Source organism: Sebastes umbrosus, chromosome 8, assembly GCF_015220745.1.
Source record: "Sebastes umbrosus isolate fSebUmb1 chromosome 8, fSebUmb1.pri, whole genome shotgun sequence".
NCBI lineage: Eukaryota > Metazoa > Chordata > Actinopteri > Perciformes > Sebastidae > Sebastes > Sebastes umbrosus.
The window spans coordinates 20,031,033-20,056,747 of record NC_051276.1 but is presented as its reverse complement, the minus strand read 5'-3'; the positions used below and the strand labels follow the sequence as shown (position 1 = coordinate 20,056,747).

The 25,715-nt window shown below is 41.5% G+C and overlaps 1 protein-coding gene across 11 annotated transcripts in view; it reads left to right on the top strand.

The window, feature by feature from the left end:
* Positions 1-25,715, top strand: part of trpm3 (transient receptor potential cation channel, subfamily M, member 3) — a 159,705-nt gene that overhangs the window by 120,330 nt on the left and 13,660 nt on the right. For 4 of the 11 annotated variants that reach the window (XM_037777487.1, XM_037777482.1, XM_037777485.1 and 1 more), the window contains exons 10-19: positions 2,367-2,467; positions 3,233-3,367; positions 4,537-4,587; positions 9,907-10,047; positions 12,790-12,819; positions 14,396-14,688; positions 16,261-16,489; positions 19,718-19,885; positions 23,090-23,230; positions 24,916-25,044. In XM_037777487.1, coding sequence (XP_037633415.1) covers positions 2,367-2,467; positions 3,233-3,367; positions 4,537-4,587; positions 9,907-10,047; positions 12,790-12,819; positions 14,396-14,688; positions 16,261-16,489; positions 19,718-19,885; positions 23,090-23,230; positions 24,916-25,044 — 1,418 coding nt within the window. Of the gene's footprint in view, positions 1-2,366; positions 2,468-3,232; positions 3,368-4,536; positions 4,588-9,906; positions 10,048-12,789; positions 12,820-14,395; positions 14,689-16,260; positions 16,490-19,717; positions 19,922-23,089; positions 23,231-24,915; positions 25,045-25,715 lie in introns of all 11 variants that reach the window. The other 7 variants (XM_037777480.1, XM_037777484.1, XM_037777483.1 and 4 more) reach the window with 4 other exon arrangements.

Genomic DNA, 25,715 nt, shown 5'->3' with positions numbered 1-25,715 from the left:
TTTTTTGTGTGTTGAAGACGTATCACCTCCAATAAATACTGTATCCACTGTTGTCTACGCTCCTTTTGCAAATACCTATAGTAGGAGGTATTACTGTACATACTGGGGCCTCATTTCAAGTGTCTTTACGCCTCATTTCCACATCGCTCTGTGTACGTATGCAAATCAACCGGAAGTTCATTTATTCCTATGGTAACCTCTGGGATCTCCGATGTGTTTGCGATGTCCTCCGTTTTTTTTTTGGGGGGGGGGGGTGATATTGAAATTTTCTTTTGAAAAAATTAAACTTTTGCGGCAGATTACAGACAAACCTTATGCACTGTGTGCCACAGGAAGTTAGCATAACATGCTTTTTGCAAATTAATAACTAATTCTTGAATGTAATACAGCTCTATTTATACTTTTTTTTTAAATCGGACATCATATTTAGCAGTTTATGAGCTATTTTGTTAAAAGACATATGAACCTTTAAATGCACTCTATGTTACACAGCTAGCATGCTACCAATGTTTGCTTAATATGCCGTCAAACTTTTCACTGAGAACATTTTTTTTAAGTGTGACTCATCTAGACTGCATATCTGCGGTGGTGTTTCTTGGCATTTCCTTGCATTGAACACCAGGGACCGTAATACTATATGGATTTACGGACACAAAACTCTGTGGAAACGAGGTGTAAGGCTAAGATGATCATAAACCCCATCATAGCCATTTTCTCACATTTGCTGGTTGTCTAAATTGAACTAAAGTTGTGTGCAAACATAATTACAGGTTAAAAAGTAAAGTTTTAAAGTAAAACACCAAACAAACACACCAGCCCTGCATTGTGAGTATCTCGGCAGATTTACATCCGACAATCTGTCCTTTACCAAACAGCCATGACATACAGCAAAGCTATCACAGTGATGAGAGAAGTGAAGATGAGGGAATATGATGAAGAAGGCATTCGTTCATTCTTTTCATTTATCCGTATTTGTCAGCGTGCCCTTGAATCTTAATATTACATTAAGCAAATCAGATCTGCCCACAATGTCCTTTTTTGTTTTAATCTTTTTTCTTTGTGTGTGTGTGTGTGTCTATGTACTGTAGTTCTTATTCTACTCATTATGTCATGTTGATGTTGCTGGAGGACCAGATCATTGTAAATGATGTTCACGGACACGGCAAATCAAAGGAACACAGTTGTATTTCACATTCTATACAGGGATGAGGTGGAGCGTTAAATTAAGCGATACGTCAGATACACCAAGCTGTCATTCTCGGATGGGAAGACATCTTTCTACAAACACACAAAGAAAAAGGCAGTTACAGAGCTGACACATTGTAAAGTAAAGGAAAGATCTACAAAGACTGAAGTTAGATGAAGCCCCTGCAACTCACAAAAGATGCCCTTAACCCCAGCACTTCAACAAAGGAGCTAGCTATTGTTAGTCGGCAGCAATGGCTCCACAGCTCTACAGCGCAATCTGATTAAAACCAGCAAAAGCTGCAAATCAATGAATGAACAAGACTTGAAATAATGCTATACAATTGGAGAAGCTGCAACCAAATCACCATCATATATCACACACCCAGAGGTATATTTCAAAACAAAAGAAGTATTGGTTTATCTATATATCAATACATCGTCACCTTCAGAACTTGCTATGGAAACGCCTCAGCACAAGACAAGAAACATCAGGACAAAGTGTTACGCACGGCATCAAAAATCACTGACGAGGAGCTACCGTCCCACTAGACTATAGAAAAAGGCACATAAGATTCTCCAAGACTTTTTTTTCACCTTGCTCACCATATACCATTTATAACTTCCTCCCATCTTTTAAAAGACTGCAAAGTATTAGAACCAGGACAGCCAGGTTACCCAGAGGGAGTTTGTGCCCTTAACTCCTAAATCACCAATGTGCTGCTATTATCCCTGTCTATAAGACACTGTAAGGGTATGGTTTGTGGTGCTAATAGCATCTCCATGGAAACGCTTGTTTTATGCGGTGGTGCTGGTTTCATGTCCCCCCAAGGTCGTTACTGTATATGATGTGAGGTTTTTGTTTTGTGTGAGCTCGCCAAACCAAATTCCTATCAGCTATGTTGAAATGGTAATAAAGTATTCCATCTTGAATATTGAATCTATATTGATTCTGTCTACCATAAATACAGAGATGATCATTGTGAAATACTGTATAACTTAGCACAAAATATGCTGTCTCTGTTAATATAAGCTTTTATCAATACCTATGAATTTTAAACAACAAAAGTTTTAGCATCCAGCAGGTGGAAATGACAATATAAGCACATAAAGAGAATATAAAATAAGCACTAAAGGCAGATCTTTATCGTCTCTCAACTTACTTGTATCCTCTCTCGTAGGTGCCAACGCTTCAGCTCCTGACCAGCTGAGTTTGGCTCTGGCCTGGAACAGAGTGGACATCGCCCGCAGTCAAATCTTCATCTACGGACAGCAGTGGCCTGTAAGAAAGAACCATAAACAGCATAAACAAGAATATGCATAGTGAAGCAGAAATGTTGTGTGTATTCACATGGCCTGATTGTTCTAGGTGCATTCTCACTGATATTAACTTTATGGTATGCTACACCTCCTAAAACAGTCTTTGGCATTGTACCTCAGTCTTGAATTGTCCCGTACCTGACATTTGTTTACAGAAACTGTCCTCAACAGATGATAATATTAATAACAATTGATATTGCATACAATAAATGCCGTTCAGGATGCTTTACATTCACACAAAATAACTTTCAAAAGTGATGAGAAGGAAAAAGATGATAACTTAAATGTCAGATAAAAGGATGCTTTCAAATTTAAAATGCAATTTGGATGCATGAGGCAGCTCAGGATCAGTTGTGGATGAAAGGTTCAGCAACTGCCAAATGGTTTCTGGTATCTGTGAACATAATTGAGAAGTATGAATTCCTTGCGGTTTTCATGTATAGTTTGACTTAAAATGTGTAATTTATGTCAACTTTATTTTGGATGTGTGGTCTATGGAAGAGAGTTATAACAAGTAAATCATAAGAATAACCACATATGAGTATTCAAATATATATTAACCAACTCACATGTTATGTGAAATCCTATTCTATCATAATAATCCTGTTTTAGTAAATGATGGTGCTCGATCTTTATTTATTTACATTCAGTGTTCCTGCGTAGTTTGTGGTATGCAGCGTATGAATGGTATTGTTAGTATATGTATTCTCCATCTGATGTGCTTTAGGTCGGTTCCTTGGAGCAGGCGATGCTGGATGCCTTAGTTCTGGACAGAGTGGACTTTGTCAAGCTGCTGATTGAAAATGGAGTCAGTATGCACCGCTTCCTCACGCTTTCCAGACTGGAGGAGCTCTACAACACGGTAATAACAAGTGCACATAAATGCAACACATCAGGGAACAGCCTCCTTTTCAAGTAACTGTGATAGTGAGTTTCAATGAGTTTGTTGATTGAAATGTTACTTGCGCAACAAAAAAAAAAAAGTACATGGTGCTGGTAGTGAACAGTGTAGCAGGCAGGGTCAGTTTTATCCTAAGGAACTGTTGGAACTCATGTACATTTATATGATTGACTATCAGAGGAATCGTTCCTAAGAAGAACATTTCATTCCACAGAGACTAAACAAGTGGAGTTTGGAGTAGGAAAGAGTGACAGAGAAATGTGTTTTACATAATTTATGTGTAGCAGTCAAGATGCATGATTTCTTTGGCCCACGCATCACTCCCTGATCTCTGTCTCAGATGCTTAGCCTATAGAGTGATGCAGGAATGAGTCCTAAAACCTGCAAATGATTTAGTATTTTTGCACTTTCGGTTCCCTCGTCTCGAAGTCAATGGGTTTTTTGAAGGGGTTTTAGATGCCTGAAATAAGGTCTGTGGTTAACACAAACTTAAGAGATTTAAGAGATTGTTTTTATTATGTAAATATCCCACTTGTGAATATTGAAGCTTTCATATGTCTTAAGAAGGTGGTTGCTAACAAGTGGCTAAATGAGGCTACAAAACGTCATCACACCGACACGTCCACCTTTACAGCCTCGTTGTGTATACTTGCGCTCATGAATCCGTGGTGTGGTTCGTTTATAGCCTAGTGTTAGGTTTTTACTTCTGGTGATTGCATTCACACTTCAAAAATCATATAAAGGGTTTTCATTTGTGATCCGGCTGAAGTATCATAAAGATTTGTTGGCCACAGAATGCATTTTCTGCAATAATCCAAAAACCCAAAGGAAAGTCCCATTGTTTTTTTGCCGAGGGAACCCAGGGCGATGCTAACATCCTGGTTGGCCTACAAAAATACGTCATCCCTGCAGCACCCTATTATTTTCCCTATTTACACATATCACTCATGTATTCTGTCGACTACCTCTGTTGCTCTATCTTTCATTTCTGTTCTCTTTTTGTTATCCCTTTTCTATTCATTTAATTTCACATTGTGATAGGAATGGCATGTAGATGAATGAGTGAACTGTAGATGCTGTCAGTGATGGTAAAAATATCCGTATGTGTTGTCTTTGTTTGTTTTCAACAGAGACATGGACCGTCCAACACGCTGTACCACCTCGTCAGAGATGTCAAAAAGGTATGACCATCACCGCCGTCCCTTTAGCTCTGTGGCTGTTCAGGCACACTGTATGGGAATGTTGGCTTGAATGTGTATACTAAAGAAGACACATTTGACTACATAGAGTTTCAGTTGCTTTTTTTTTGCGTTCTGTGCTGTTACTCTATTTGCATCAATTAGTGTGTGTACATTTTGTTAGCCCTAGCTGCTGTTACTGCAAATAGAGGCCGGCTTTTCTCTTTCAGCTGGAGTTGCAGGCTGCAGTGGCTGTGTAGAGCTATGCACGACTCTCATCCCTCTCATGACTTTTTAGCAATTTACTCTGTGCTTTCTCTAAGGCACACACTTCCACGGTAAACAAACACTACATTTATTAAACACTGCTTTATCCACAGAACTTGAGTTTGAGCAAACTGAGGCCGCAGTGGAACCGCTGTGAGGCTGAGAAGGAAGAACTCAGTAGACACTCACAATTTATTAATCTGTTTTTATTTGTATTATTAATAACACCATTAAAGTACGGGTATAGTAAAATCTGAGATTTGTTTGAAAATAATTGCTGAAAACGCGTGAAAAGACTGTGAATTTTATACTACTGAATTGTGGAGTTAGACCATTGAACTGTTTTTCTCCATTTTTGCATTAAGGATTTTTTGAGTGGGCCTGAAATCATGGCTCGGTGACGCACTGGAGCCATCCTTAGCATAACCCCTCCCCTAACACTATATAAGCACATAGCATCAGTGGTTCTCCCATTCAATCGCGAGCCTACAGTTTGCTAGCAGTGGTGTACTGGCCATCTGGCATACTGGATCAAATCCCAGTGGGCCGTCAAAAAATCCATAAAGTTTTTACCTGCCGTCCGGTACCGTCTTTCTCTCATTGGCCCCCTCTGTGTGCCTGACGTTCTGGGTGCGCATGAGAACGTGCTGCGTGCGTGTTCCACTCACTGGGCTCACTGACCAATCACAACAAGGTTAGTTAACTTGTGCTTACGTCATTGGCACGCCATAGCCTACTCTGTCGCTACTGTTGCGGTTATAACACGGTGGATAAAATGTTTTGAGCATCACAACCCCCGCAAAATGACTTGTTTCACTATTAGTATTTGATTAATTCAGTCCGATAACATTTGGAAAGTCTAGAAGAGCCGCACGATTGATTTATTTTATCTTCAATAAAGTTTGTGTAGGGCTAAACCGGAAGTTAGCTCTCTGGTGTGCATGTCCTGCCCATAGAGCAACATTCTGCAAAAGTAGCACGCATCAGTAAGATGGCCAACAAGAAGTGTCGTATATACTGTAACTGTACGGACTGTTCTCATACACCGTTCGTAATTTGTACTGTATATATCACATGAAATCAATTTGTATGTAATCCACGTAATTGTGAACCAACAAGTATAAAGAGCGACAAATGGAAGGAGGACAGAGTGGATGGCTGGGTCAAAAAAAACAGAACTTTCGCCAAGGAGACTGTTGTTCATACTCCGATTAAAACCAGAAGTCAACGTTGATTTATTCGTCACGTAACTTCCATACTTAAGTTACACCACGTACACAGTTTTTTGAACCAAAACCATGATCTTTTCCTAAACCTAACCAAGTAGTTTTGTTTCCTAAACATAACCAATGTGTTTCCTGTGAAGACGGAAGATTATTTTGAAAAGACTGGAGCGGAAATTGACACGTTCGTCACGTGTTGCTGGACATTTGTAGAAAAACATACAAAAAATTAGGAATAACCTTTTGGAAGATATCACGTCATGTACTTATGTAATCCACCCTCACCTGTGATTGGGCGTGGTTTCAGCGCCTTCAGCAGACACGCCCTAAGCGTTTCAGAGCAGAGAATACTGCTTATTTTTTTACGATTTTTAAAACTATTTGTTTTATATATTTGACGATTTTTTAACCATTCAAATTTAAGTGTCCCTTTTTTATATGCAGTATCATCTGATTCTTTGAAAAGTGATATTGCACATTCCCTTACATAAATTAGACTTTATTTTGCATCAGGACTGTGTTATTTACATGTTTAAGGCAATGAAATGGTGGAATCCTATCTCTCCTATAGGTTTTGGCTCCACTGCCAAAAACCTTCAACGCTAAAGAGTGTTTTTTGCTGCATACCCCCTATAGCGCATTGATGATTACTGCAATCAAGCTAGAACCTTATATTCAGCACATGTCTGCAGGCCAATTAGGAGTGATCCCACTGTTGAGAGATGATTGAGAGGTCAGCAACACCACCATCAACATTGAGAGATGTTCATTAATTAAAATGTTACTGATTACAGTAATGCCGCATGCTCCTCTGGGAGTCGCTGAAGAGGCTTGATATTGTAATCACTCCTCCTTTACCTCCTCCCTGTCTTTAGACACACCTCTGATCTCAAGTTGGTGCAGAGAGAATATGCAGTTTATATTCCACGACACCCCACAACGCCACTTTGCACACATGCCAAACACACACACACACACACACACACACACACACACACCGTAGTGCATGGCATAACATCCCCATCATTTTGCAGCGCTGTGTGTAATTTCCATAGTGTAGCTGAGTGCTTGTGTGTAGTTGCTGTATCATAGTATGATGCTAATTAGATCTAACTGCCATCCCTCGGGTTGAGTCACCATGTCATTGCTGTTTTCTTTCTCTCTTTCTCATTCTTCTCTGTGGATTGTTCGGTCGTACTGTTTGCAGGTTTTATTTGGATTCAGATGCAGATGTTGTGCTAAAAACAGCTGTAAGGGCCGGTGAAGGTTGCTCTCAGGTTTAATCTAGTTCATTAGATCGTGTGAAAGCTGAGTCAGAAAACAGAGAAACACAGAGATTGGCTTGTAGACTACAGCTGTCAAAGGAGAAATTGGTTTTCCTACAGAGTAAATGAACAATGCAGTTTTGTGGCCAGAGGTTGGTAGCAATACACCTTGTGTCTCAGATATCAGGAATGGTTAGGAGAAAATCCAAATGTAACGGTCGGGTGGTTTTACTTGTTAGCTTTCTGTGCTAATTGAAAGTAGAATGAAAGTTGATTTGTAGTGTGAACACGGTGAAATATACTTAGCGGAGGTCATTTCCAAATAGGCGTATTAGTCGCTTGCTTTGACATAACCACTGCAGTTATAAAGTAGAGCATGGATTTAATGAGTTGAGGTATTTGCCTATGGTATTGTTATAAATTGTTGGGCTTTGAGTTGCAATGGCAGAGTGGTGCTGTTCTTGTAGGCTATCCGCTCGTTGACTCCAGGGAAGTGAAGAAAAGTTACCAGTATCCGGCATCCGTGTAACGTCAGCAGGCTATATCCAGGATCCAGCAGCTAAAATGAACTGCAGTCAATGAGCCGCGGTCTGCCCGCTGCAGAAGACATGCTGATCTCATTATGCAGAGCCCTGAACCCTCGCCCCCACTGCTGCCCAGAGCACGGTGTGCATGTTTGTTCAAAGTTTATTCATATTGAATGTGTCACATGTCCAAATTGCACCAAATTCGACATTGCATGTCCTTGGGTCCCCAGCAATACACCCGCCAAGTGTGAAGTCAGTCAGATGAATGGTTCTTGAGATATGCGAAGGACACACAGACAGAGATTCCTCGCTTTACAGTTAAATGTGAGTCACTCTGTTGTGCCCCACTGGCTATCTAACGGCCGCCGCTCTGCACTACGTTTATACGCCGGTTACCGCTGATAACGCCGCCCCGACCTACGGCGTCATCGCAAAAGCATAGCATCCACCCTCCGGTTCCCCCCATGTTAACACTGTTAGCTCTGTCAGCACTGTTGCCATTGTTTGCACTGTTCATGCTGTTAGCCCTGTTAGCTGCTAGTCGCCATCTCAGCAGTTTCCATGTGGAGAGCCGTGTGGAGGCAATAGATATGCTCTGAATTCCGTATTGAGCACCTTTAACTAGTTGCCGTTAATGTCATGGCTATGGTGTAAAGACATTTTCAGGAGAGCAACTTCCTCATTAATAAGTCAACCAGGAATCAAAGTTCACTAACTAACACTGCAGAATTAAAAACTGCGGCGCTCTAAGCTCTCAAAGTGCATTCACACGAGGTGTAAACAAACAGTTATTAGCTTGAGCTTCACCACCACAGGGAATTAACAGAGGGCTCGGCTGACCGCGGACTGGTGCTTTTGAACTATATATATCAGTAAGATGAGGAGGTGAAGCTTTGTGTGCTCTCTTTGAACCGCGGATGTATGAAAAGACAAACAGTATCTTTGGCTCTCTTCACTTCAAAGTGTATCAGATGGCCTACAGGGGTTTGCCGGGCTTTACCATCAATGAACCTGAATCTTTGGATATGAGGACATGGCATAGGGATGAGTAGGACAGAGAGGATTTCTAGGATCTCACATCTGATTGGAGAGGAAATACCATCAAGGAAGGTGTAAATGAAAGGTAATTGGTGTATCTCAAAGGAACAGTGGGGGGTCAGGATAATGGCTGCAGGATATGGGGTTGATGTTGAGGGCACGAGGAGGAGCAGTGAGAGTTGATATAGTGAGAGTCCTCACGTGAAAGGACTTCCTTTTTCAATAATGATTCTGGCCTCCAGCGTTAATAGCTGTCTGTCTTTCCAAGCTATTGCCCCTCTCTTCCAGGCTAATGAGACATTACCGCTTTCTCTTTCTTTTCCTCTTTTCAAGACTGCATTGAACCTCACTGAGAAGATCTCATTATTTCCCTAAATGCCAATCATGACAAATCATAATTTCTTTTTTTTAACGTCCTTTGTAATTGTCCTCAGACCTTAAATTCTCTCTTTGTACCTGAGTTTTCATTTTCTTCTAATTTTCTGCTCCTCTGTAATATAACAGGTTACAGCTTGGGGCTTTAAAGAGTCATGCTCTCTAGAGAGCTTTAAGGAGTAATAACACAACTGAAACTGTACCCAGTTTTTGGTTCAACTAATTACGAGATCATATTAGCTCCAGATTTCTAGATTCAAAGCAAGATCTGCATTGTTTTTTTCGAAGAATTCAAAATACAAAAATAAAAACTGAATCACAGTCTGGTTGAGATAACAATTTATTGAAGAGGCTGGAAGAGAGATCTTGCCTGAGAGTTTCTGTGTGTCTCATTTCCCCTGCTCTTGCTCACTGACATTGTGTGTTCTTTCCAAGCGAGAATATCCAGGGTTCAGTTGGATCTACTTCAAGGTGAATCAGATAATCACGTTTTCTTTCATAGCCAAAAACACTTTGATATGGATTTTGTGAAGTGAGTGTGTATGTTTTGTACTCTTGTTTCCCTCTTGTTTATTAATCAGGTGGCTCAAGTGGGTTGTTGCCTGTTAACACTGTGTGCTTTTCTAGGGAAACCTGCCCCCGGACTACCGCATCAGCCTCATCGACATTGGACTGGTCATTGAATACCTCATGGGCGGGGCGTATCGGTGTAACTACACCAGAAAGAGATTCAGGACTCTGTACCACAACCTCTTTGGACCCAAGAGGGTGAGTGAATGATTCTCATCCCACCATTTAATGCATTTCAGCACTAATGTTTTTAATGTAATTAATCAAAGGACCAGTAGCAGTGAAATGAGCCTCATGATCAAATTAGCCCTGATAAGGACAAGATGAATAATACGGGCAAATTAGGTTTTATAATGAAATATTAATCAGGGATTGTGTACTCAAGGGCAGACTTTACCTTGCTGATGTAAGTAGTAAATTAGCATGGGCACGTTAGTTGTGACATGATTTAATGAGCAGGAAATACTTGAGACCATAGCAAGTGTGATACTTGGTGTTTGGAGCAGGGATGACAGAAATTAGCTAACTACATACTGTAATGTGTGTTGTTTTTTAATACTGCAAGTGGATTCTGATCTTTGCTTTGCTTAGAAGATTAAGTTTTTATAAATATCAACAAACTGTTTGACTGAAATGGCAAGACATTAGCCGTGTTTCCATTCACATGTTTTTATTTGCATTTTCAAGTATCGCTGTATGGAAATGGCAAAATTTGATAAAACTTCCTCAGTTGCGGAAAAACGTTTTTACACTCGCTTGAAGTGTTTTTTGCCTTTGTCGGAAAAAGAGTTGATGCACTAAATGATTATGGAAACGCCTTCGCCCAATAAATTTGGATGGAGAAAACATTTAACTCACATGACTGATCAGCTGTTGCCCTCTTCTTGGATATTCCCAACGTGCGAATGCCTGTCTTTGTCTCCGGACAGCATGAAACATGGCCAATACTAGCTGATATAAAGAACATTTAAAACTTGCCCAATTGAAACAAATTCCTAAAGACCTTTCTCCATTATTCTCTCATAGTTGGTAAGATGGCCAAGCCGACTTGTTTTGTTTCTCCACTTCTTCTAAGATCTGTTTACTGTCGGATTACAGCCATGAGTAACCTATAGCCTATAACTTCTGATGACACTACACTGTAGCTGAGTTTATTTGCCCCAAACCAGTTAATGGAAACAGTCCTAAATCGCATTTCATTTTTTTTGCGACATTTCAAAAGTTTGCTTAAAATTCGCTTGACGATAGAATGGAAACACGGCTATTGTGGCATGAATGGCAATGAACAGAAATTGTTTCTCTAGGAACAAATGGACATCAACTGACCACTACTTTGGTTAGCAACTGCTAGCTAATGTAGTACTAGGATGGAATATTAATCTTCCTTTATTACACGGCGTTGCTGAATACTCGATTCTGATTGGTCAATCACGGCGTTCTACGGTCTGCTATTTCTTTATAGTGCTATGTATAGCAGACCGTTGCTATGGGCGCAAAAAAAACGTTTTTTTTTTGTCAAATTATTGATTTCTGAAGTAAGTAGCCGTGTAATAAGCGGGATAATGTACAGCTAGCGGGTCATTGTTGTGAAAGAATCCCCTTCAGGGCGATGAGAGACTGCTCCGCGTCGGGGTGCGTCATCGCTCTGTCTGGGTTTCTTTCACAACAATGACCGACTCGCTGTACATTATCCCTTACATATCAGCCTGACAGCCCAAGAGTACACAACACCCAAAAAATGTGGTGTTAGAGAATTTATTGTCACTAAACCCACACAAATCGCGATCTCCTACAATCAAGGTGATGTTCATCAGCAGAGGTCAAACATAAGAGTTGTCCTGCCGTTATTCTCCTTCTCCACATCAAGTAGACACAGGCTATTATTAGCTTGACACACAAATCCTCCATCTATAGCAGTGGCTCTTCATCATGTGCCATCATAACCCAAATAATATACACACTTCATTCCAACCACTACAGAGACTCATCTCACTGATTAGCACACCTCCAGCCAAAGTGGAGGAACTGATCATTGAAATCATGTGCTGCTGTAGTGTTTGGCGGTTGTGTGTTTTACACCACACATAACTGCACATCATATGGTCCATGTTCATGTTCTGGTGTATAACGCTCTCATTCTGCCTCAATACCTCACACACACTGCCACAGGTGTGATGAAAATAGAAGTATACACAGCTGTGTCTGAAACACCATATGTCTGCTCGATGGTGCATCTTTGTGTTTGTATGTTTGAGTGTGTGTGTGTGTTTGTGAGTGTGTGTATGTGAGTCTTCATGTGCCTGTTTATCTCATTGTATGTCTGCCGTGGTAGCAACAAAGCAGCTGGAAAGACGCAGATAAAGCGAAAGCAAAGAAACGGGACAGAGACTGAGCAAAGAGGCAAAATGAGAGAGAGAGAGAGAGAGTCAGTTCCAATTTACTGTGATTTGGTAGATGAAATGAACGTGCGATCACATAGTCACGTGCACGCACACACACACACAAACATGTTAACTAAGAACAAAGCCTTGAAATAGATGCAGATATCAAAATCCCCACAGGAGACCTGAGCTATTTTTACCAACTCAGATGATGGCTCATGAATGCATAATTCATACATGCCCTGCTTTAATAGAGATACACAGTACTGTACCAAATGCACAAATACACTCCGCTTTAATACATACAAACATGCAACCGTAACAGATTGTTGCTGTATGTATGGCATACTGTGAATCACAACGGCACAAGATTTGAATTTTAAAGAAAACCATTAAACTGAAAGTGAGTGGCTTAACCATATTAAAGAAGATTTCTGGTCTCATGTGAGCGAGTCTGTCTGTCAGTCTGTGCTGTGTTGTGCTTATAGAGTAAATTACTCTATAAAATACATTCGACAAGGTCTTGTTCTGCTTGTTTATGTTTTTGTTGCTTTTCTAGCCCAAAGCCCTGAAACTGCTGGGGATGGAGGTGAGTGTTGATCCCATCAAGATTGTTATTCAGTCATTCCTTCACTGTTCCTCTCCCTCGTGTAAAGCACACTCTTCTCCCTCACAACGTGTTGAGTGTACAGTCAGTCTGCAGAATCTTTTCAGCTAAACAGTCGTTAAGTATGTGCTGTGTGCTCTGCAGTCTTTGAAAGGAAGACCTTGAGGCGTATTTAATTTAGTTTGCTGGCAATCTGTATACACGTTTGAGCCAGTTGAAGGCTTGTTCTCAGATGACATTATTCATACATTTCACACTACCTTGTCCAAAGTTATTTACAATTTACATTTTTATCAGATTTACGAAATGAAAAAAAACTAAACAACATGACTACATAACTGTTTATTGGCTCCAGACAGTACAAATGTATATAACTCGTATTATACATGTCAGAGCAGCCCAGTTACATTTAGGTGAATAGGTAATGACTGACCTAACAGGATTACATACTACAGGATTTGTGTACTCACATGTATCCATGGTGTACACACCATGAAGTATCCACATCATAAAGCTTTTATCACAGCATGTGTCTCAGAGGTATTTATATCTAATGTGCATGGCTGTCCATTCCTTTGTATGTCTGCCTGTTTGAAATCTGTCTCCCAGTTAGTGTGTGTGTTCTCTCTTTGTTTGTGTCTCTCAAAGTCTTTACCTTAATGCCTTGCTCTCTTTTACTAATCCAGTTTATCATTCAATCCGTATGGCAACTCGGCCATACGCAATCATTTCTAAATATCCATAAAATCACAAACTTACTCTTTTATTAAATTGAATATCACTTTCTAATTTTACTGTGTAATTTAATGCCGTACTATTATCATATCCAGATAATCTGTCGAAAAAAACAAGCAGCAATTGAAGAACCGCTGAACGTCATTTCTCAGATCCCTGTAATTGATCACCTGTCAGAAGTCCTCAGCTCTTAAAATGTGAAATTATTGGAGATCAATGCCGCCCTGCTGACATGCCATTTAGACACTAACTGGCAGTGTCAGTCTCTCCAGAGACAGGGAGTCAACCTGGAGACACAGAGGAGCTCACCTTTGGTTGAGTTATTTTTTCACTCGAAGGGAAAGGTTAAAAAAGAGAGAAAAAAATGTAAAAGATCCTATGAGAAGATTTTATTTTAAGCGTATAAGACCATGCCAGTTATATGTATTTTGTGTGTAGCACTTTGTCCTTCCACCTGTGTCCTCCAAAGTCTGATTTTGCTTCTGCATTCAACTAACTTTCATCATGTGGAGGGTGAGCAATTTTATAAAATACGATATGAAAATGTTTGCTGGATGATACAACCCCTCTAGACATGTGACTAATGTGGCCAAACACAGGGCCAGTCCTTCAGAGATAAAGTCATGGGTATGATATAATTCAGAACCCAAGCTTTGACTGAATACATTCATAAATAGTTCAGCATCAAAAATCTTAAAACACTCTAACATTTTCCTGGGAATAAATATAATCCGTAACAAGTCACCCCAAAATATGTATACAGTATCTACATAGCTGTCTCTTTCTGTTTCCACCCCACTCACTTGTTATGGATCTCCACCAGGATGACATGCCCATCCGCAGAGGCCGCCAGAAGACGACACGCAAACGAGAGGAGGAAGTGGACATCGATCTGGACGACCCCGAAATCAACCACTTCCCTTTCCCCTTCCATGAGCTCATGGTGTGGGCCGTGCTTATGAAACGTCAGAAGATGGCGCTGTTCTTTTGGCAGCATGGCGAAGAGGCCATGGCCAAGGCCTTGGTAGCATGTAAGCTTTGCAAAGCCATGGCACACGAAGCCTCCGAGAATGACATGGTGGATGACATCTCCCAGGAACTAAACCACAACTCCAGGTGGGTGACACGACATATGCGCACGCACACATACAGCCATCTCTCACGATATTTCAATACAGTGTGATTGTGTAGTCCTGAGCACTTATCTCACAACATTTCTGCACTAAATGACAAAGTTTAGTGGCTAGCCTAGACGGGAACGTCTACCTTCACACTCAAACACACCTATGGGCAGATACACACCCAAATACACTAACTTCTTCCCTGCAAACTGACCTGTTTCAGACTACTCCAGGCTCTTATGGGACATAAGTGACATAGATACAGAAAACTGGTAACATGCATCTTCGTTACTTAAGGATATGCATTTGAGATGAAGGTAACCACCTAGAGAGGAAAATGCTGGCAATGGAAAAGACTTTTAATTAGGGGGAAATCGTTCAGATACTACAAATGAAGCACAGCCACACCAACCAAAACCCCCCACGCAACACACACACACACTTTCCCACACAGTTTCAAAGAACAGCCTTAGAGCTGGCTTATTTTGAGTTTGCTTTCCACAGAGAATTTGGCTGGCTTCCTTCGAAGAGCTCATTTAACAACATACATTTTTATATCTTCATGTAATCTTTACATATGCGGTGTTTGTGATTGCTTTTTTGTGTGTGTAAGTATAAACTCAAGGGATACTTGTGTGGAAGTACATACAGTAATTACTACATTCTGCAGGGAGTTCTTTTTACTTTCCAAGGCACTTCTAAACAAACTGTAAATACATTTGGAATATTCACCTTTTATATTTCATGAAATATCATACAAGCCCCTGATAGAAACAGAAACATCCATTCAACACTGTCGAACTGTGTCATGTGCTCTGCATCATGACATTGTGAGCCCTTGTTTTATAAACCTTCCAAACCCCAGCCATGATGGTGCCTTTTTATACACATTAAAATACACAGGACAGATTGCTTTCCAGTGTAGTGTGCAATATCTTGCTGTGTATTTGGGCGTGTGTGTCTGTGTAGAAGAATGTCCTTTCAGAGGCTGAAATTAGGGTGAAACTTGATCTCAGAGAATTGATTTATGCTTTTATTGTCTGAAAACAGACGTATTAAAATGCTGGCGTAGGGGATGGTGCTTTATGTTTGTTTGCTGTTAGTTCGAGGCTATGTTTGTGTGTGTGTGTGTGTGTGTGTGTGTGTGTGTGTGTGTGTGTGTGTGTGATAGCCATATTACAGCCCCATATTCATGACATCATTTCTTGTTCAGCATGCAGTATTATAAACCTGAACAATCCCCTTCACCTTGGAAAAGATACAGGCGTAATTACCAGTGAGAATTTGGGCCCCTCTTTGCTGTAAACATGTGTCCGCATCTACTAAAGAAATTAGATATGCTTGTCGTGTAAGTCCTTGACTATGCCCATGTGCTGATATGCAAAATGTTGTGTTGGCGTGTGTGTTGAAGTGTTTGTATGCAAATCTAATCTCATTCAGAATTTGGCCAGATGGTCACTGATTCCTTGACCAGTTTAATTACATTTTTACATGTTTGGACAAAGTGTGTCACTGTCTCTGTTCATGTCTCAGTGTGCCCGTATATGTCCCGCATATAATTTCCCAGAGAGTTTGCCCAGCTGGCAGTGGAACTCCTAGACCAGTCCTATAAACAGGACGAGCAGATGGCAATGAAGCTGCTGACGTACGAGCTGAAGAACTGGAGCAACGCCACCTGCCTGCAGCTGGCGGTAGCGGCCAAACACCGAGATTTCATCGCTCACACCTGCAGTCAGATGCTGCTGACCGACATGTGGATGGGACGCCTGCGGATGCGCAAGAACTCAGGCTTGAAGGTAATAGAAGGGATCCAGATGTTTGGGATAACCTGGGGGTAAAGAAACGTACACTAGCATTAACAAAATCGTCTGTGCATTTTACGGTGATTTCAGGCTTTGGTGTTACAGAGGCAGAGTTGTATTGAAATGCTTCAATCCCCTCTGACTGCTTGAGAAAAGTTGGGCAGGAAAGGTAATGAGAAACCCTCTCAACTCCCTGAGAAACTATCGTAGAGGTGGCCCAAATCACTCCTGCGGATCTGCTGAGCGGCTTACAGAAAAGTGGAGAGTGGTTGTACATGACAACTACCAGGTGTGATGTGTGGAAATGTAGGGATGTGAAGCGTGATGAGAGAATTGATGATTACCGTTCTGTCTGTAGAGCATTTATGAAAAATTGTGCATTGCTTTGGACATAATAAGCCCATATTAGAAGCAGAAGCCACCCAGTATTCGCTTACTACAAATGTATCAGTACATATACAGTATCGTCGTGTATGTTGGCAGATTAGTAACAACAAATTGCAGTAAATGTAGGCAATTTAGAAACAATGTTGCCATTGCATGGCTTGCCCATCAGAGGGCACTGACAAGTTTATTATCTTTGCCAGGAGATAATGAGATTGGTCGAGTGTGTGAGTTAGAGAGCATGTCTGTGTCTGTCCACGGCTAATCTTGCATACTGCTGCACCAACCTGCATCATTTTTTGGGTGCTCATTTATGGCTGCATGCTCAAAGACCTCTCATGGTTGAAGTGACTCACACTTTCTTAAAACCCCTTTTATTGCCTGTTTGATACTGCCATTGGTTGACTGCTCCTTACTCACTTCTCTTAACCCGCTTAACGCTTCAAGCCGTGGTTACACACGCGAGATGAAGCTACAAAGCTGAGACGCACACCTGCACAGAGTGCTGACATCTGCATAGATTAAAATGAGTGTATCTGTTGGTTGGGACATGGGATACACTTGCAGTCTAAATGGGTGGTTAGCACAATTTTAGGTTGTATTCATTCAATCAAACATTGCAGCAGTGGTCGTTGCAGACACACCTGGCGGAGATATGCACTCTACTGAGTGCACCTTTCTATTTTTTCAACCGTGATACAGTATGTAAAATCAGTGTATATCTTGGTCGTAACTCTTGGAATATACACCAGTACCTTGAATACCAGTATCAGCCCCAGAAATCCAGTATCAGTCAGGGTCTAAGTAGAAATTATACAGAATGGTGTGGTGGGAACTAGGGGTAGCATTAAAGGTAGATATACAGTACAATAGTCATGTCCTTGTTGAATCACAAGCACCAACAGTAGTGCTGAAAGAATGTCCTTCAATTCAGATTAGCCATCTACTGCAAAGTGTGTACACACACATACTCTGTACACATGCTTCACCACACATATGCACATAAATGTAACAGTCACATAACATTAATGGGAACAGTTAATTCCCATTAAAAGCCTGGCAGCAGTATTTTGAACCAGTACATGGTACACCGTTCAGTTCAACATAACATATTAATATTACAGATGAGTTTATGCAGGTGAAATGATGTACTTTCAGACAGACTGTGATACCCTGAAGCCAGTCAAGGTCGCTTGTGACGACAGGGAAGAGGAGGATCTGCCAGAGGAAAGAAAAACATCAGGAGTGTGTCAGGCGAGGTAACCCTCCTGGTTGAACTTCCACCACAGCTTCATTTATAAGCCTACAGAGTACTCTCTTGAGCCAGAGGGGACAGAAGAACTGACCTTAATTACCAAAAAAACCTTGAAATTGTGACCGACATATTTTAAATGGAGGCTGGTGTGGTAAACCTCCCTTTGAGTCGAGGGGAGAGGTTTCAGTGAAGACTGGTGGTTGATTTTGAGCAATTTTGCTCATGTGGGTCTTCCAGACGTCTGGCAGGTGGGTGATATGACGCAGCTGCTCAGATCAGAGAGGTTAGAGTTATTTATGATGAAGAGTTGCCCTGGGAGTTGCTGAGGGGACGGCTGGGTTCACACTCATTCATACACAGATTGAGACAGGATGATGGGTCTGGGTGGCTAGCTTCTCCGAGCAGGGCAGACTACTAGTGCTTTAAGTATGGTTTGGCCTTTGCAGGAGGGAGGGAGGGAGTGCACCGCTAAAGAAGCTCATTGGAGCAGAAAGACAGAAAGGAAACCACAAGTGGAACAAACAAGATTCGGTGCCCCCAGGAGTTTATGATATACAGCAAATAACATTGTCAAAATGTTGTCAAGATAATATGTGTGCACATTTCCGAGTTGCTGTAGTTGTGAGGGCGGTCATCTTCTACTCTCCGACATGCTAACTCACATCAGAACATGGTTACTGGAGGCTACAAAGGGATTATGAATTGCAAAAATGAGTACATTGATTTCTTCACACATCAATAAGTATGACAAACTACTGACATCTTTGCTTCTGACCTCTCCCGTGACACGACTGTTGAGAAGAGAAGCCGAGACATCACTTTCTGTGCTGTGGTTATAATTGTATTTCTCACTGGTCACTAACCCCATTTCTTCACCCTGAAACCATCCTTTTCATATATTCTTTCATTCATTTTGTCATCTGAGTTCACTGACAGCTTTGTAATTAAATTGTGACATGAATTGTCTCAATTTTCAGAGCTCAGAAATTTTGAGTCAATAGTCAATGCAATGCAAGCTGAATTTCTCTCTTACATTATTTAAAGACAGCTGCTTCCAGAGATAAACAGTCACTCAATTACACTGCTCTCTATCGTCTTCTCTTTCCGTTCACCTTCCCACTGTGTTATAAGCCTCGCTCTTTCATTTCTTGTTTGACTGCTATGTATCTGAAGTGTTTACAGCTTGCCTGCCTCCTTTATCTGCTGTTTGTGTGTCCCTCTCATCCATCGCGGCAGCGCAGCACCCTCGCTGCCTGTCTGGACTAATGCTTTTGTAATTGACTTTAACGATGAGAACCCTTGCTTGGCTATCGTAAATACCAAAGCTTTGTCATTTGGCCGCGCGCAGGCCGGGGCATGATGGCGAGGTGTTCACGAGGGTAAATCTTTATTATCTGAGTTTCACATGTGTGTTGTCGCAGACCGATTATGAAGGTTGGTTTGTTCCAGACTCTGTGTGTGTCCTAATTTCCGCAGCGCTGCTCATGAAACACCTTTATCACATCTGTGTTTTGTCGCTTCCAGCTCCTCTCCCTAACTTTCCTCCTCCTCAACCTCCACTTCCTGTTTTCCTAATCACCCAGGTAATCTTAGGGCTGCTTCTGCCGCCGTCCATCCTGAGCCTGGAGTTCAAGAACAAGGACGAGATGTCGTACATGCCCCAGGATCAGGAGACCTACCTGCAGGAAAAGGAGGAGGAGGAGCCGGAGAAACCAGTCAAGGAGAAGGAGGAGGAAGACATGGAGTTCACAGTAAGATCTTACTGTGAGGCGCAGTACAACTCCGTGGTGAGAGAACCCACCTCAGCCCTGCATCTCAGAATCTATACTCTTATTCAAACTTTAGACACATGCTTTGTTCAGATTATAAAACTCATCATTGAACACATAGACCAGATTCTGTGTAAATATCTCTCGTGGACCAGTTTTATGTTGTTTCCATCCACAATGAGATGTCGATACGCACTCACACATACGCACACAATTCTCCACACACATACCTGTTTCCCTATTCTGGCCAACTGGACTCTTCCAGCCAAATTGGCCTTTCCTGTTTCTCGTCGTCTCAGCAAAGACATGGTCGTGGAGTTGTAGCGTCTCAGTCTGTCGCCGCTTGTGGGTTCCCTCGTGTATGTTTCCTTCTCCATCTATCTCCTCTATTTCTCTCTGCCTTTCCTGTGGTCCCTCTTGTTCTCTGCCCAGCTCTCCCTCTTTGCTCCTTTTGTTTCTTTATTTCTTTTGCTCTCAGCTCCCTCCCTCTCTCTCTCTCTAGCTCTTTCTCTCTTTCTCCCTCTCTCCAAGCTCAGTTCTGATTGAGGTACAGTACTGTGTGCTAGCCGATTGCTGCCCCTCACTCTCTCCCATCATGATGATGGCTTGCTGCAGCATACCACTCAGCATGTCGGCTGCTGAGCATGGGAGGCCCAGGCTTTTGCATTATATAACCGTGTCCGCCTGCTGCTGCAGAGCTTAAATCATGCAGAGTCTGAGCACCTTCTCCCGGCTCACAGTGGAAGAGTTGGTCCATCTGCATAGACATGGATGTACAGCAGGATTAGGACGCGTTCCATTTCAATCCAATCAATTCTGGAGACGATACCAAGATCCTATTTGTGTGTTGAAAGCAAGACTGGAATTTGAAAAGGCAATTTTAAGACATAAACTGGATCTAAGGTTGTTCCATTAAATGATTGAACTGCAGTCGAACGCCCCTCAGCACCACTGTACATACTCTCCATCTGCATTGAGCACAGCCAGCCAGCCAGTGCAAATGGGCCATTTTACTCATGCAGTCCTTGAGGCGCTGTGGTGTTAAACAAAGAACCCTGCTGCCAGAGGATGCATTTGCAATGAGCCCTTTCCTATTGCCCTGGCTACTGACTGTACAAATGCACCTTCAGATACTTATGAATCACACAAAGATTCATACAGAGACACACAGACTGCTACACCACAGAGGGAGATTGTATTGTTTTATCCTCAGATGCTCTAGATAAACCACACTGTGATGAATGTTCTAGCTTGTGTGATGTAGCTTGTGTCCACTTGCTGATCAGATAATGTGCATGTTCGGTACAGTAAAGGCATGGTGTGATTTAACACACTGGCATCTGAATCTGTTCACCCTGAAGGCCCTGTCTGTGTGTGCCTTGGACAAAACTTGTAGCTGTATATGTTTCACGTATTTGGAAAAAAGTAGAAATCCCTTGATTAATTACTGATGGTGATTTCATCTTTGATTTCTTAGTGATGGCTTTATCACTATTGTACCTATTCAGTGCAGCGGCCTGGGAACTTAAACCAACTCCTCATCGTATAGTTCAAATATTTTAGCCGACTTTCAAACGTTTTATCTTCGCCCAGGTCTACAGCTGCCCTACAAAGGCGGAGTGCAGTAACTAAACAGCGAAATTGAGAAAAGGTTTTACATTTTCAGACTGGACAGCAAACTGTGAAACACATAGAAAGGTTGAAATGCTTTCATTTTACGTCTTTTAAGGTTGATCATTTTACCCCAAAAAATATTGACATAGAACCCACACAATACCTAAAAAATACAGATACTGCACTCTTCACAGGATGCTCAGAGAAACTGAAGTATCTACCAACAACATGTGTTCTCTCAGCTTTCTTATCCAGTTGAACTAGTGTGTTTAAAGGAACAGTGTGTTTCGGGGGGATCTGTTAGCAGAAATGGAATATAATATTCATTAGTGTATAATCACCTGAAACTAAGAATTGTGTTTTCATTAGCATAGAATGAGCTCTTCATATCTACATAGGGAGTACCGCCAGCCGCCGTCTGACTTCCATTGCTCCTAAAGTAGTGTCATTATGGTCAGGATGGCCTCTGAGTGAGGCGAATGGCATTACCACAGTTTTGCACTCGTCGGCTCGTGTTACCGCAGTCTTGGAAAGGGAGGGGTGAGGTGAGGGGTACTCAGTTGGTTGCAATCTGCAACCACACCACTAGATATCACCAAATCCTACACACTGTAGCTTTAATTATGTGGAATAACAAACCAAATAACCAAAATGTCAGTTCATCAAAAAGGATTTTTTTCATTTTCAGATAACAACTTAGGGAAAATCAAAAACTAAACTTAGCTTTAGTTTTAGCTATGGTGAGCTGTGGCATAGGCCGATTACTTGAGCCGTCAGCCAAAGTGCAGATGCTGTGTTTTTTTTCTGCTATTCTGAAAAGCTGTTTACAGATAAATTGCACATTTCTATGGCATAATATTATTTGTATATAGCCTCGTAAAACAGATGTCAGAAAGTCTGAAACTCAATTTTGACCTAATATGTAGTTAATGCGTTTTGCCTTTGTAGGGCTGTATACTTACTTATACTTACTTACTTATACAATACAATCCCATGTATGAACTCCCTCAGAGGTCTGGTGTTGCTTTGACATTAAGACCATGACCCATAAAAACAGTGGGCTCCGTCCGAACCCTCTCTCATGGATAAGGAAATGTGTCACAGATTGAAATGAGATATCTATGTCTTATCTTTTTTTCTTTTTTCTGTCTTCTCTCTGTCTTTATCTTGTCTCTCTTCTGTCTCTTAATTGTTGTCTGAGACACAATCCATGAGTGTCTGTGTCTGCGTCATACTGTGTTACCAGCCTTCACCCAACACTCCACCTCAAAAACACACATTTCACATTTTGGAATGATGACATTGCCTGTGCTTGCTTCTTTGATTATGATATTAAAACTGTGCAGTAGCCATAATGTAACCCTCTCCCCCTTCTTCCTTTTTTCTTTGTTATTCAACTCTTCCCATCCCACCTCTTCCTGTCCACGTACTTGTCCTCATCTCCATCCACTCGTCCTCCTCCGTCTCTCCAATCCATCACACGTCCCTCTTCCCACACTCTTGATTCCTTTTATCCCTCACACCTTTCACTCCTTCCTCCCTCGCTCCATGTGGGGTTTGCATTCCCCCCAGGCTATGCTGGGTAAAGTAACCACAGAGACATCCAGAAAGAAGGATGTCGAGGAGGTTCAGAAACGCCACCGCCTCATCCCCTTGGGACGCAAGATATACGAGTTCTACAACGCTCCAATTGTCAAGTTCTGGTTCCATACGGTCAGTGTCGGCTTCTGCAACACCACCTACGTGCTCAGCTTCCTGTTGGCACTGTCAGAGCTCATTGTATTTCTGCAACAGCATCAATTCCTGGTTCCCTGCCGTTAGCTTCTACTGCAACAGTGCCTGTATTGTCATTATCCTTCTGTTCCACCCTGTCATTGCACAGCTTTACTGGGGTGGTAATGTTTTGCGCGAGAGAGATGGGAGATGGAAGCAGCACAGCGAGAAAAAGTAGTGAGGCGAGTGAGGGAGTGAAAGGGATCAAACAAGGAGGTTTTGTATTAATAGTGTAAACATGCACTGAAACCTCTCAGCCATGGCATTTTGCCACTGGATTAAGTATTACAATAAGTAAATATTATTTAATTTGAAGTTTTAGAGTGTTTTCATGTGTGTCTTCACATCTTTCCGTACAGCATTGTTCATCTGGATTCTGTAAGACGTCTTTGAAGTCTGGTACAGCTTGTGTTTTCTACAGTATCTGCCTGTGAGCATAATGTTTGATACAAGCTGATCTTTTGTCTCCCCTACACCGTCTTGGGCTCCTTCAATTTGCTCGCCCAGTGAAAACATCTCTCAACATCACCAGCAGGGATTTCACTGTTTATTAATGCTCAGAAAATATTTCGACTGCCTTTTGTTTCATCCCATTTTGTCTTCCCTGGCTATTTACTCCCCTCCTCTTTGTCCCCCCTTCACTTCTCCTCCTCGCCCTTCAGGTTAAAGAATAATATTCTACTGTGAATTTCATTACTGCGGCTGCACTCGTAGAACAGATGCTGGGTGTTTTCTCAGGGTCAAAATTTACCTCATTACTAGATTACGCTGTAGAGGGCTGCCCCGTTTAAAGGCATATTAGTCAAACTTATCACACAAACCAACTGTGCATGTGGGAGAGATTGACAGTCCCGGTCGCGAATTATTAAAATATCTTTACCCGCGTACTTCACTGGAATACTTGATTCAAGCATGGACTGGAGGAGACACCATCTCCAGTTTGTTTGTAGTTACTTTAATCTATAATTTAAATATGTCAAAGATTTTGTTCGTAATTTAAAAGTGGAAACAGTTTTGCATAGCTGTCCAAATCACTGTCGAATATATTCATGCAGTTTAAATGGTCTCGGAGGATACTAGATCACCAATCGCTGAATGAGAAATGTCAAATATCTGATTGAAATCCAGTTATGTCAGGACCTGTGCATGAGTTAAATGTATAAAAATGGATTCTGAATACATTTGTCAGGTCGTCCAGGCCTGTTTCTTTAGATGCTTAGGCTTGCGTTGTGATCGGAATTTTTATCTAGTCTGGATCATGATAAGCCACGGTGTGCAAATAAGTGCAGGAAAAATGAAAGTGGGCAGCTGACATGGATTTAAATAGATACAGCCACAGGAGACATATAATGGACGTTTTCAGGCCAAGTGTGGAGGTACAGCAATCAAGTGTCTTGACATCAAATCTCTGTCATCAGATCTGAAAAAACGCATTAGCGGGAGGTGTAATGAGGGTCAATCATTCACTAAACCGTTTAATTTGAGCAGTTGCACACAAAAGCCCTCTGTTTGTCTGAACTTTATTGGTGTGCAGCTTTTCTATTGTGGGAAAAGCACACAAACACTAGCATATAATCATAAATGTGTCTCTGCTGATTTCCCTCTGCTGTGGTGTTTTTATGTAGATGGCATACGTGGGCTACCTGATGTTGTTCAACTACATTGTCCTAGTCAAGATGGACCTGTGGCCCTCTACTCAAGAGTGGATCGTCATCGCTTACATCTTCACCAACGGCATTGAGAAGATGAGAGAGGTACAACAGATTCTAGCAGTGGCTACATGCACACTATTTTGTACTCACAATAATCAATGCTTCACCACTACCCAGTGAACTAAAGACTAGGGCTGTCAAAGTTAACGCGATAATAATGCATTAACGCAAATTTGTTTTAACGTCACTAATTTCTTTATTTTACATTAATGCAACTTGTAATTTTTAGGTTGTAGCGGGCTCAGTTTTAAAGCAGTAAAGACAGTGGTATCATACAGTATGAAACTAGGAAACCTAAAGAATCCATTGGTACCAACCATGTCATACTAGGTTGTCGTGAAGGAGGCTAAATAACACTCCAAACCTATGCTAAATTTTGGCGAGGAAAAACTGGCATGGCCAATTTCAAAGGGGTCCCTTGACCTCTGACCTCAAGATGTGTGAATGAAAATGGGTTCTATGGTACCCACGAGTCTCCCCTTTACAGACATGCCCACTTTATGAAAATCACATGCAGTTTTGGTTAAGTCATAGTCAAGTCAGCCTACTGACACACTGACAGCTGTTGTTGTTAATTGATTTCCAATAATAAATATATACATAAATTTGCATAAAGCAATCATATTTTCCCACTCCCATGTTGATAAGAGTATTAAATACTTGACATATGTCCCTTTTAAGATACATTTTGAACAGATAAAAAAATGTGTGAT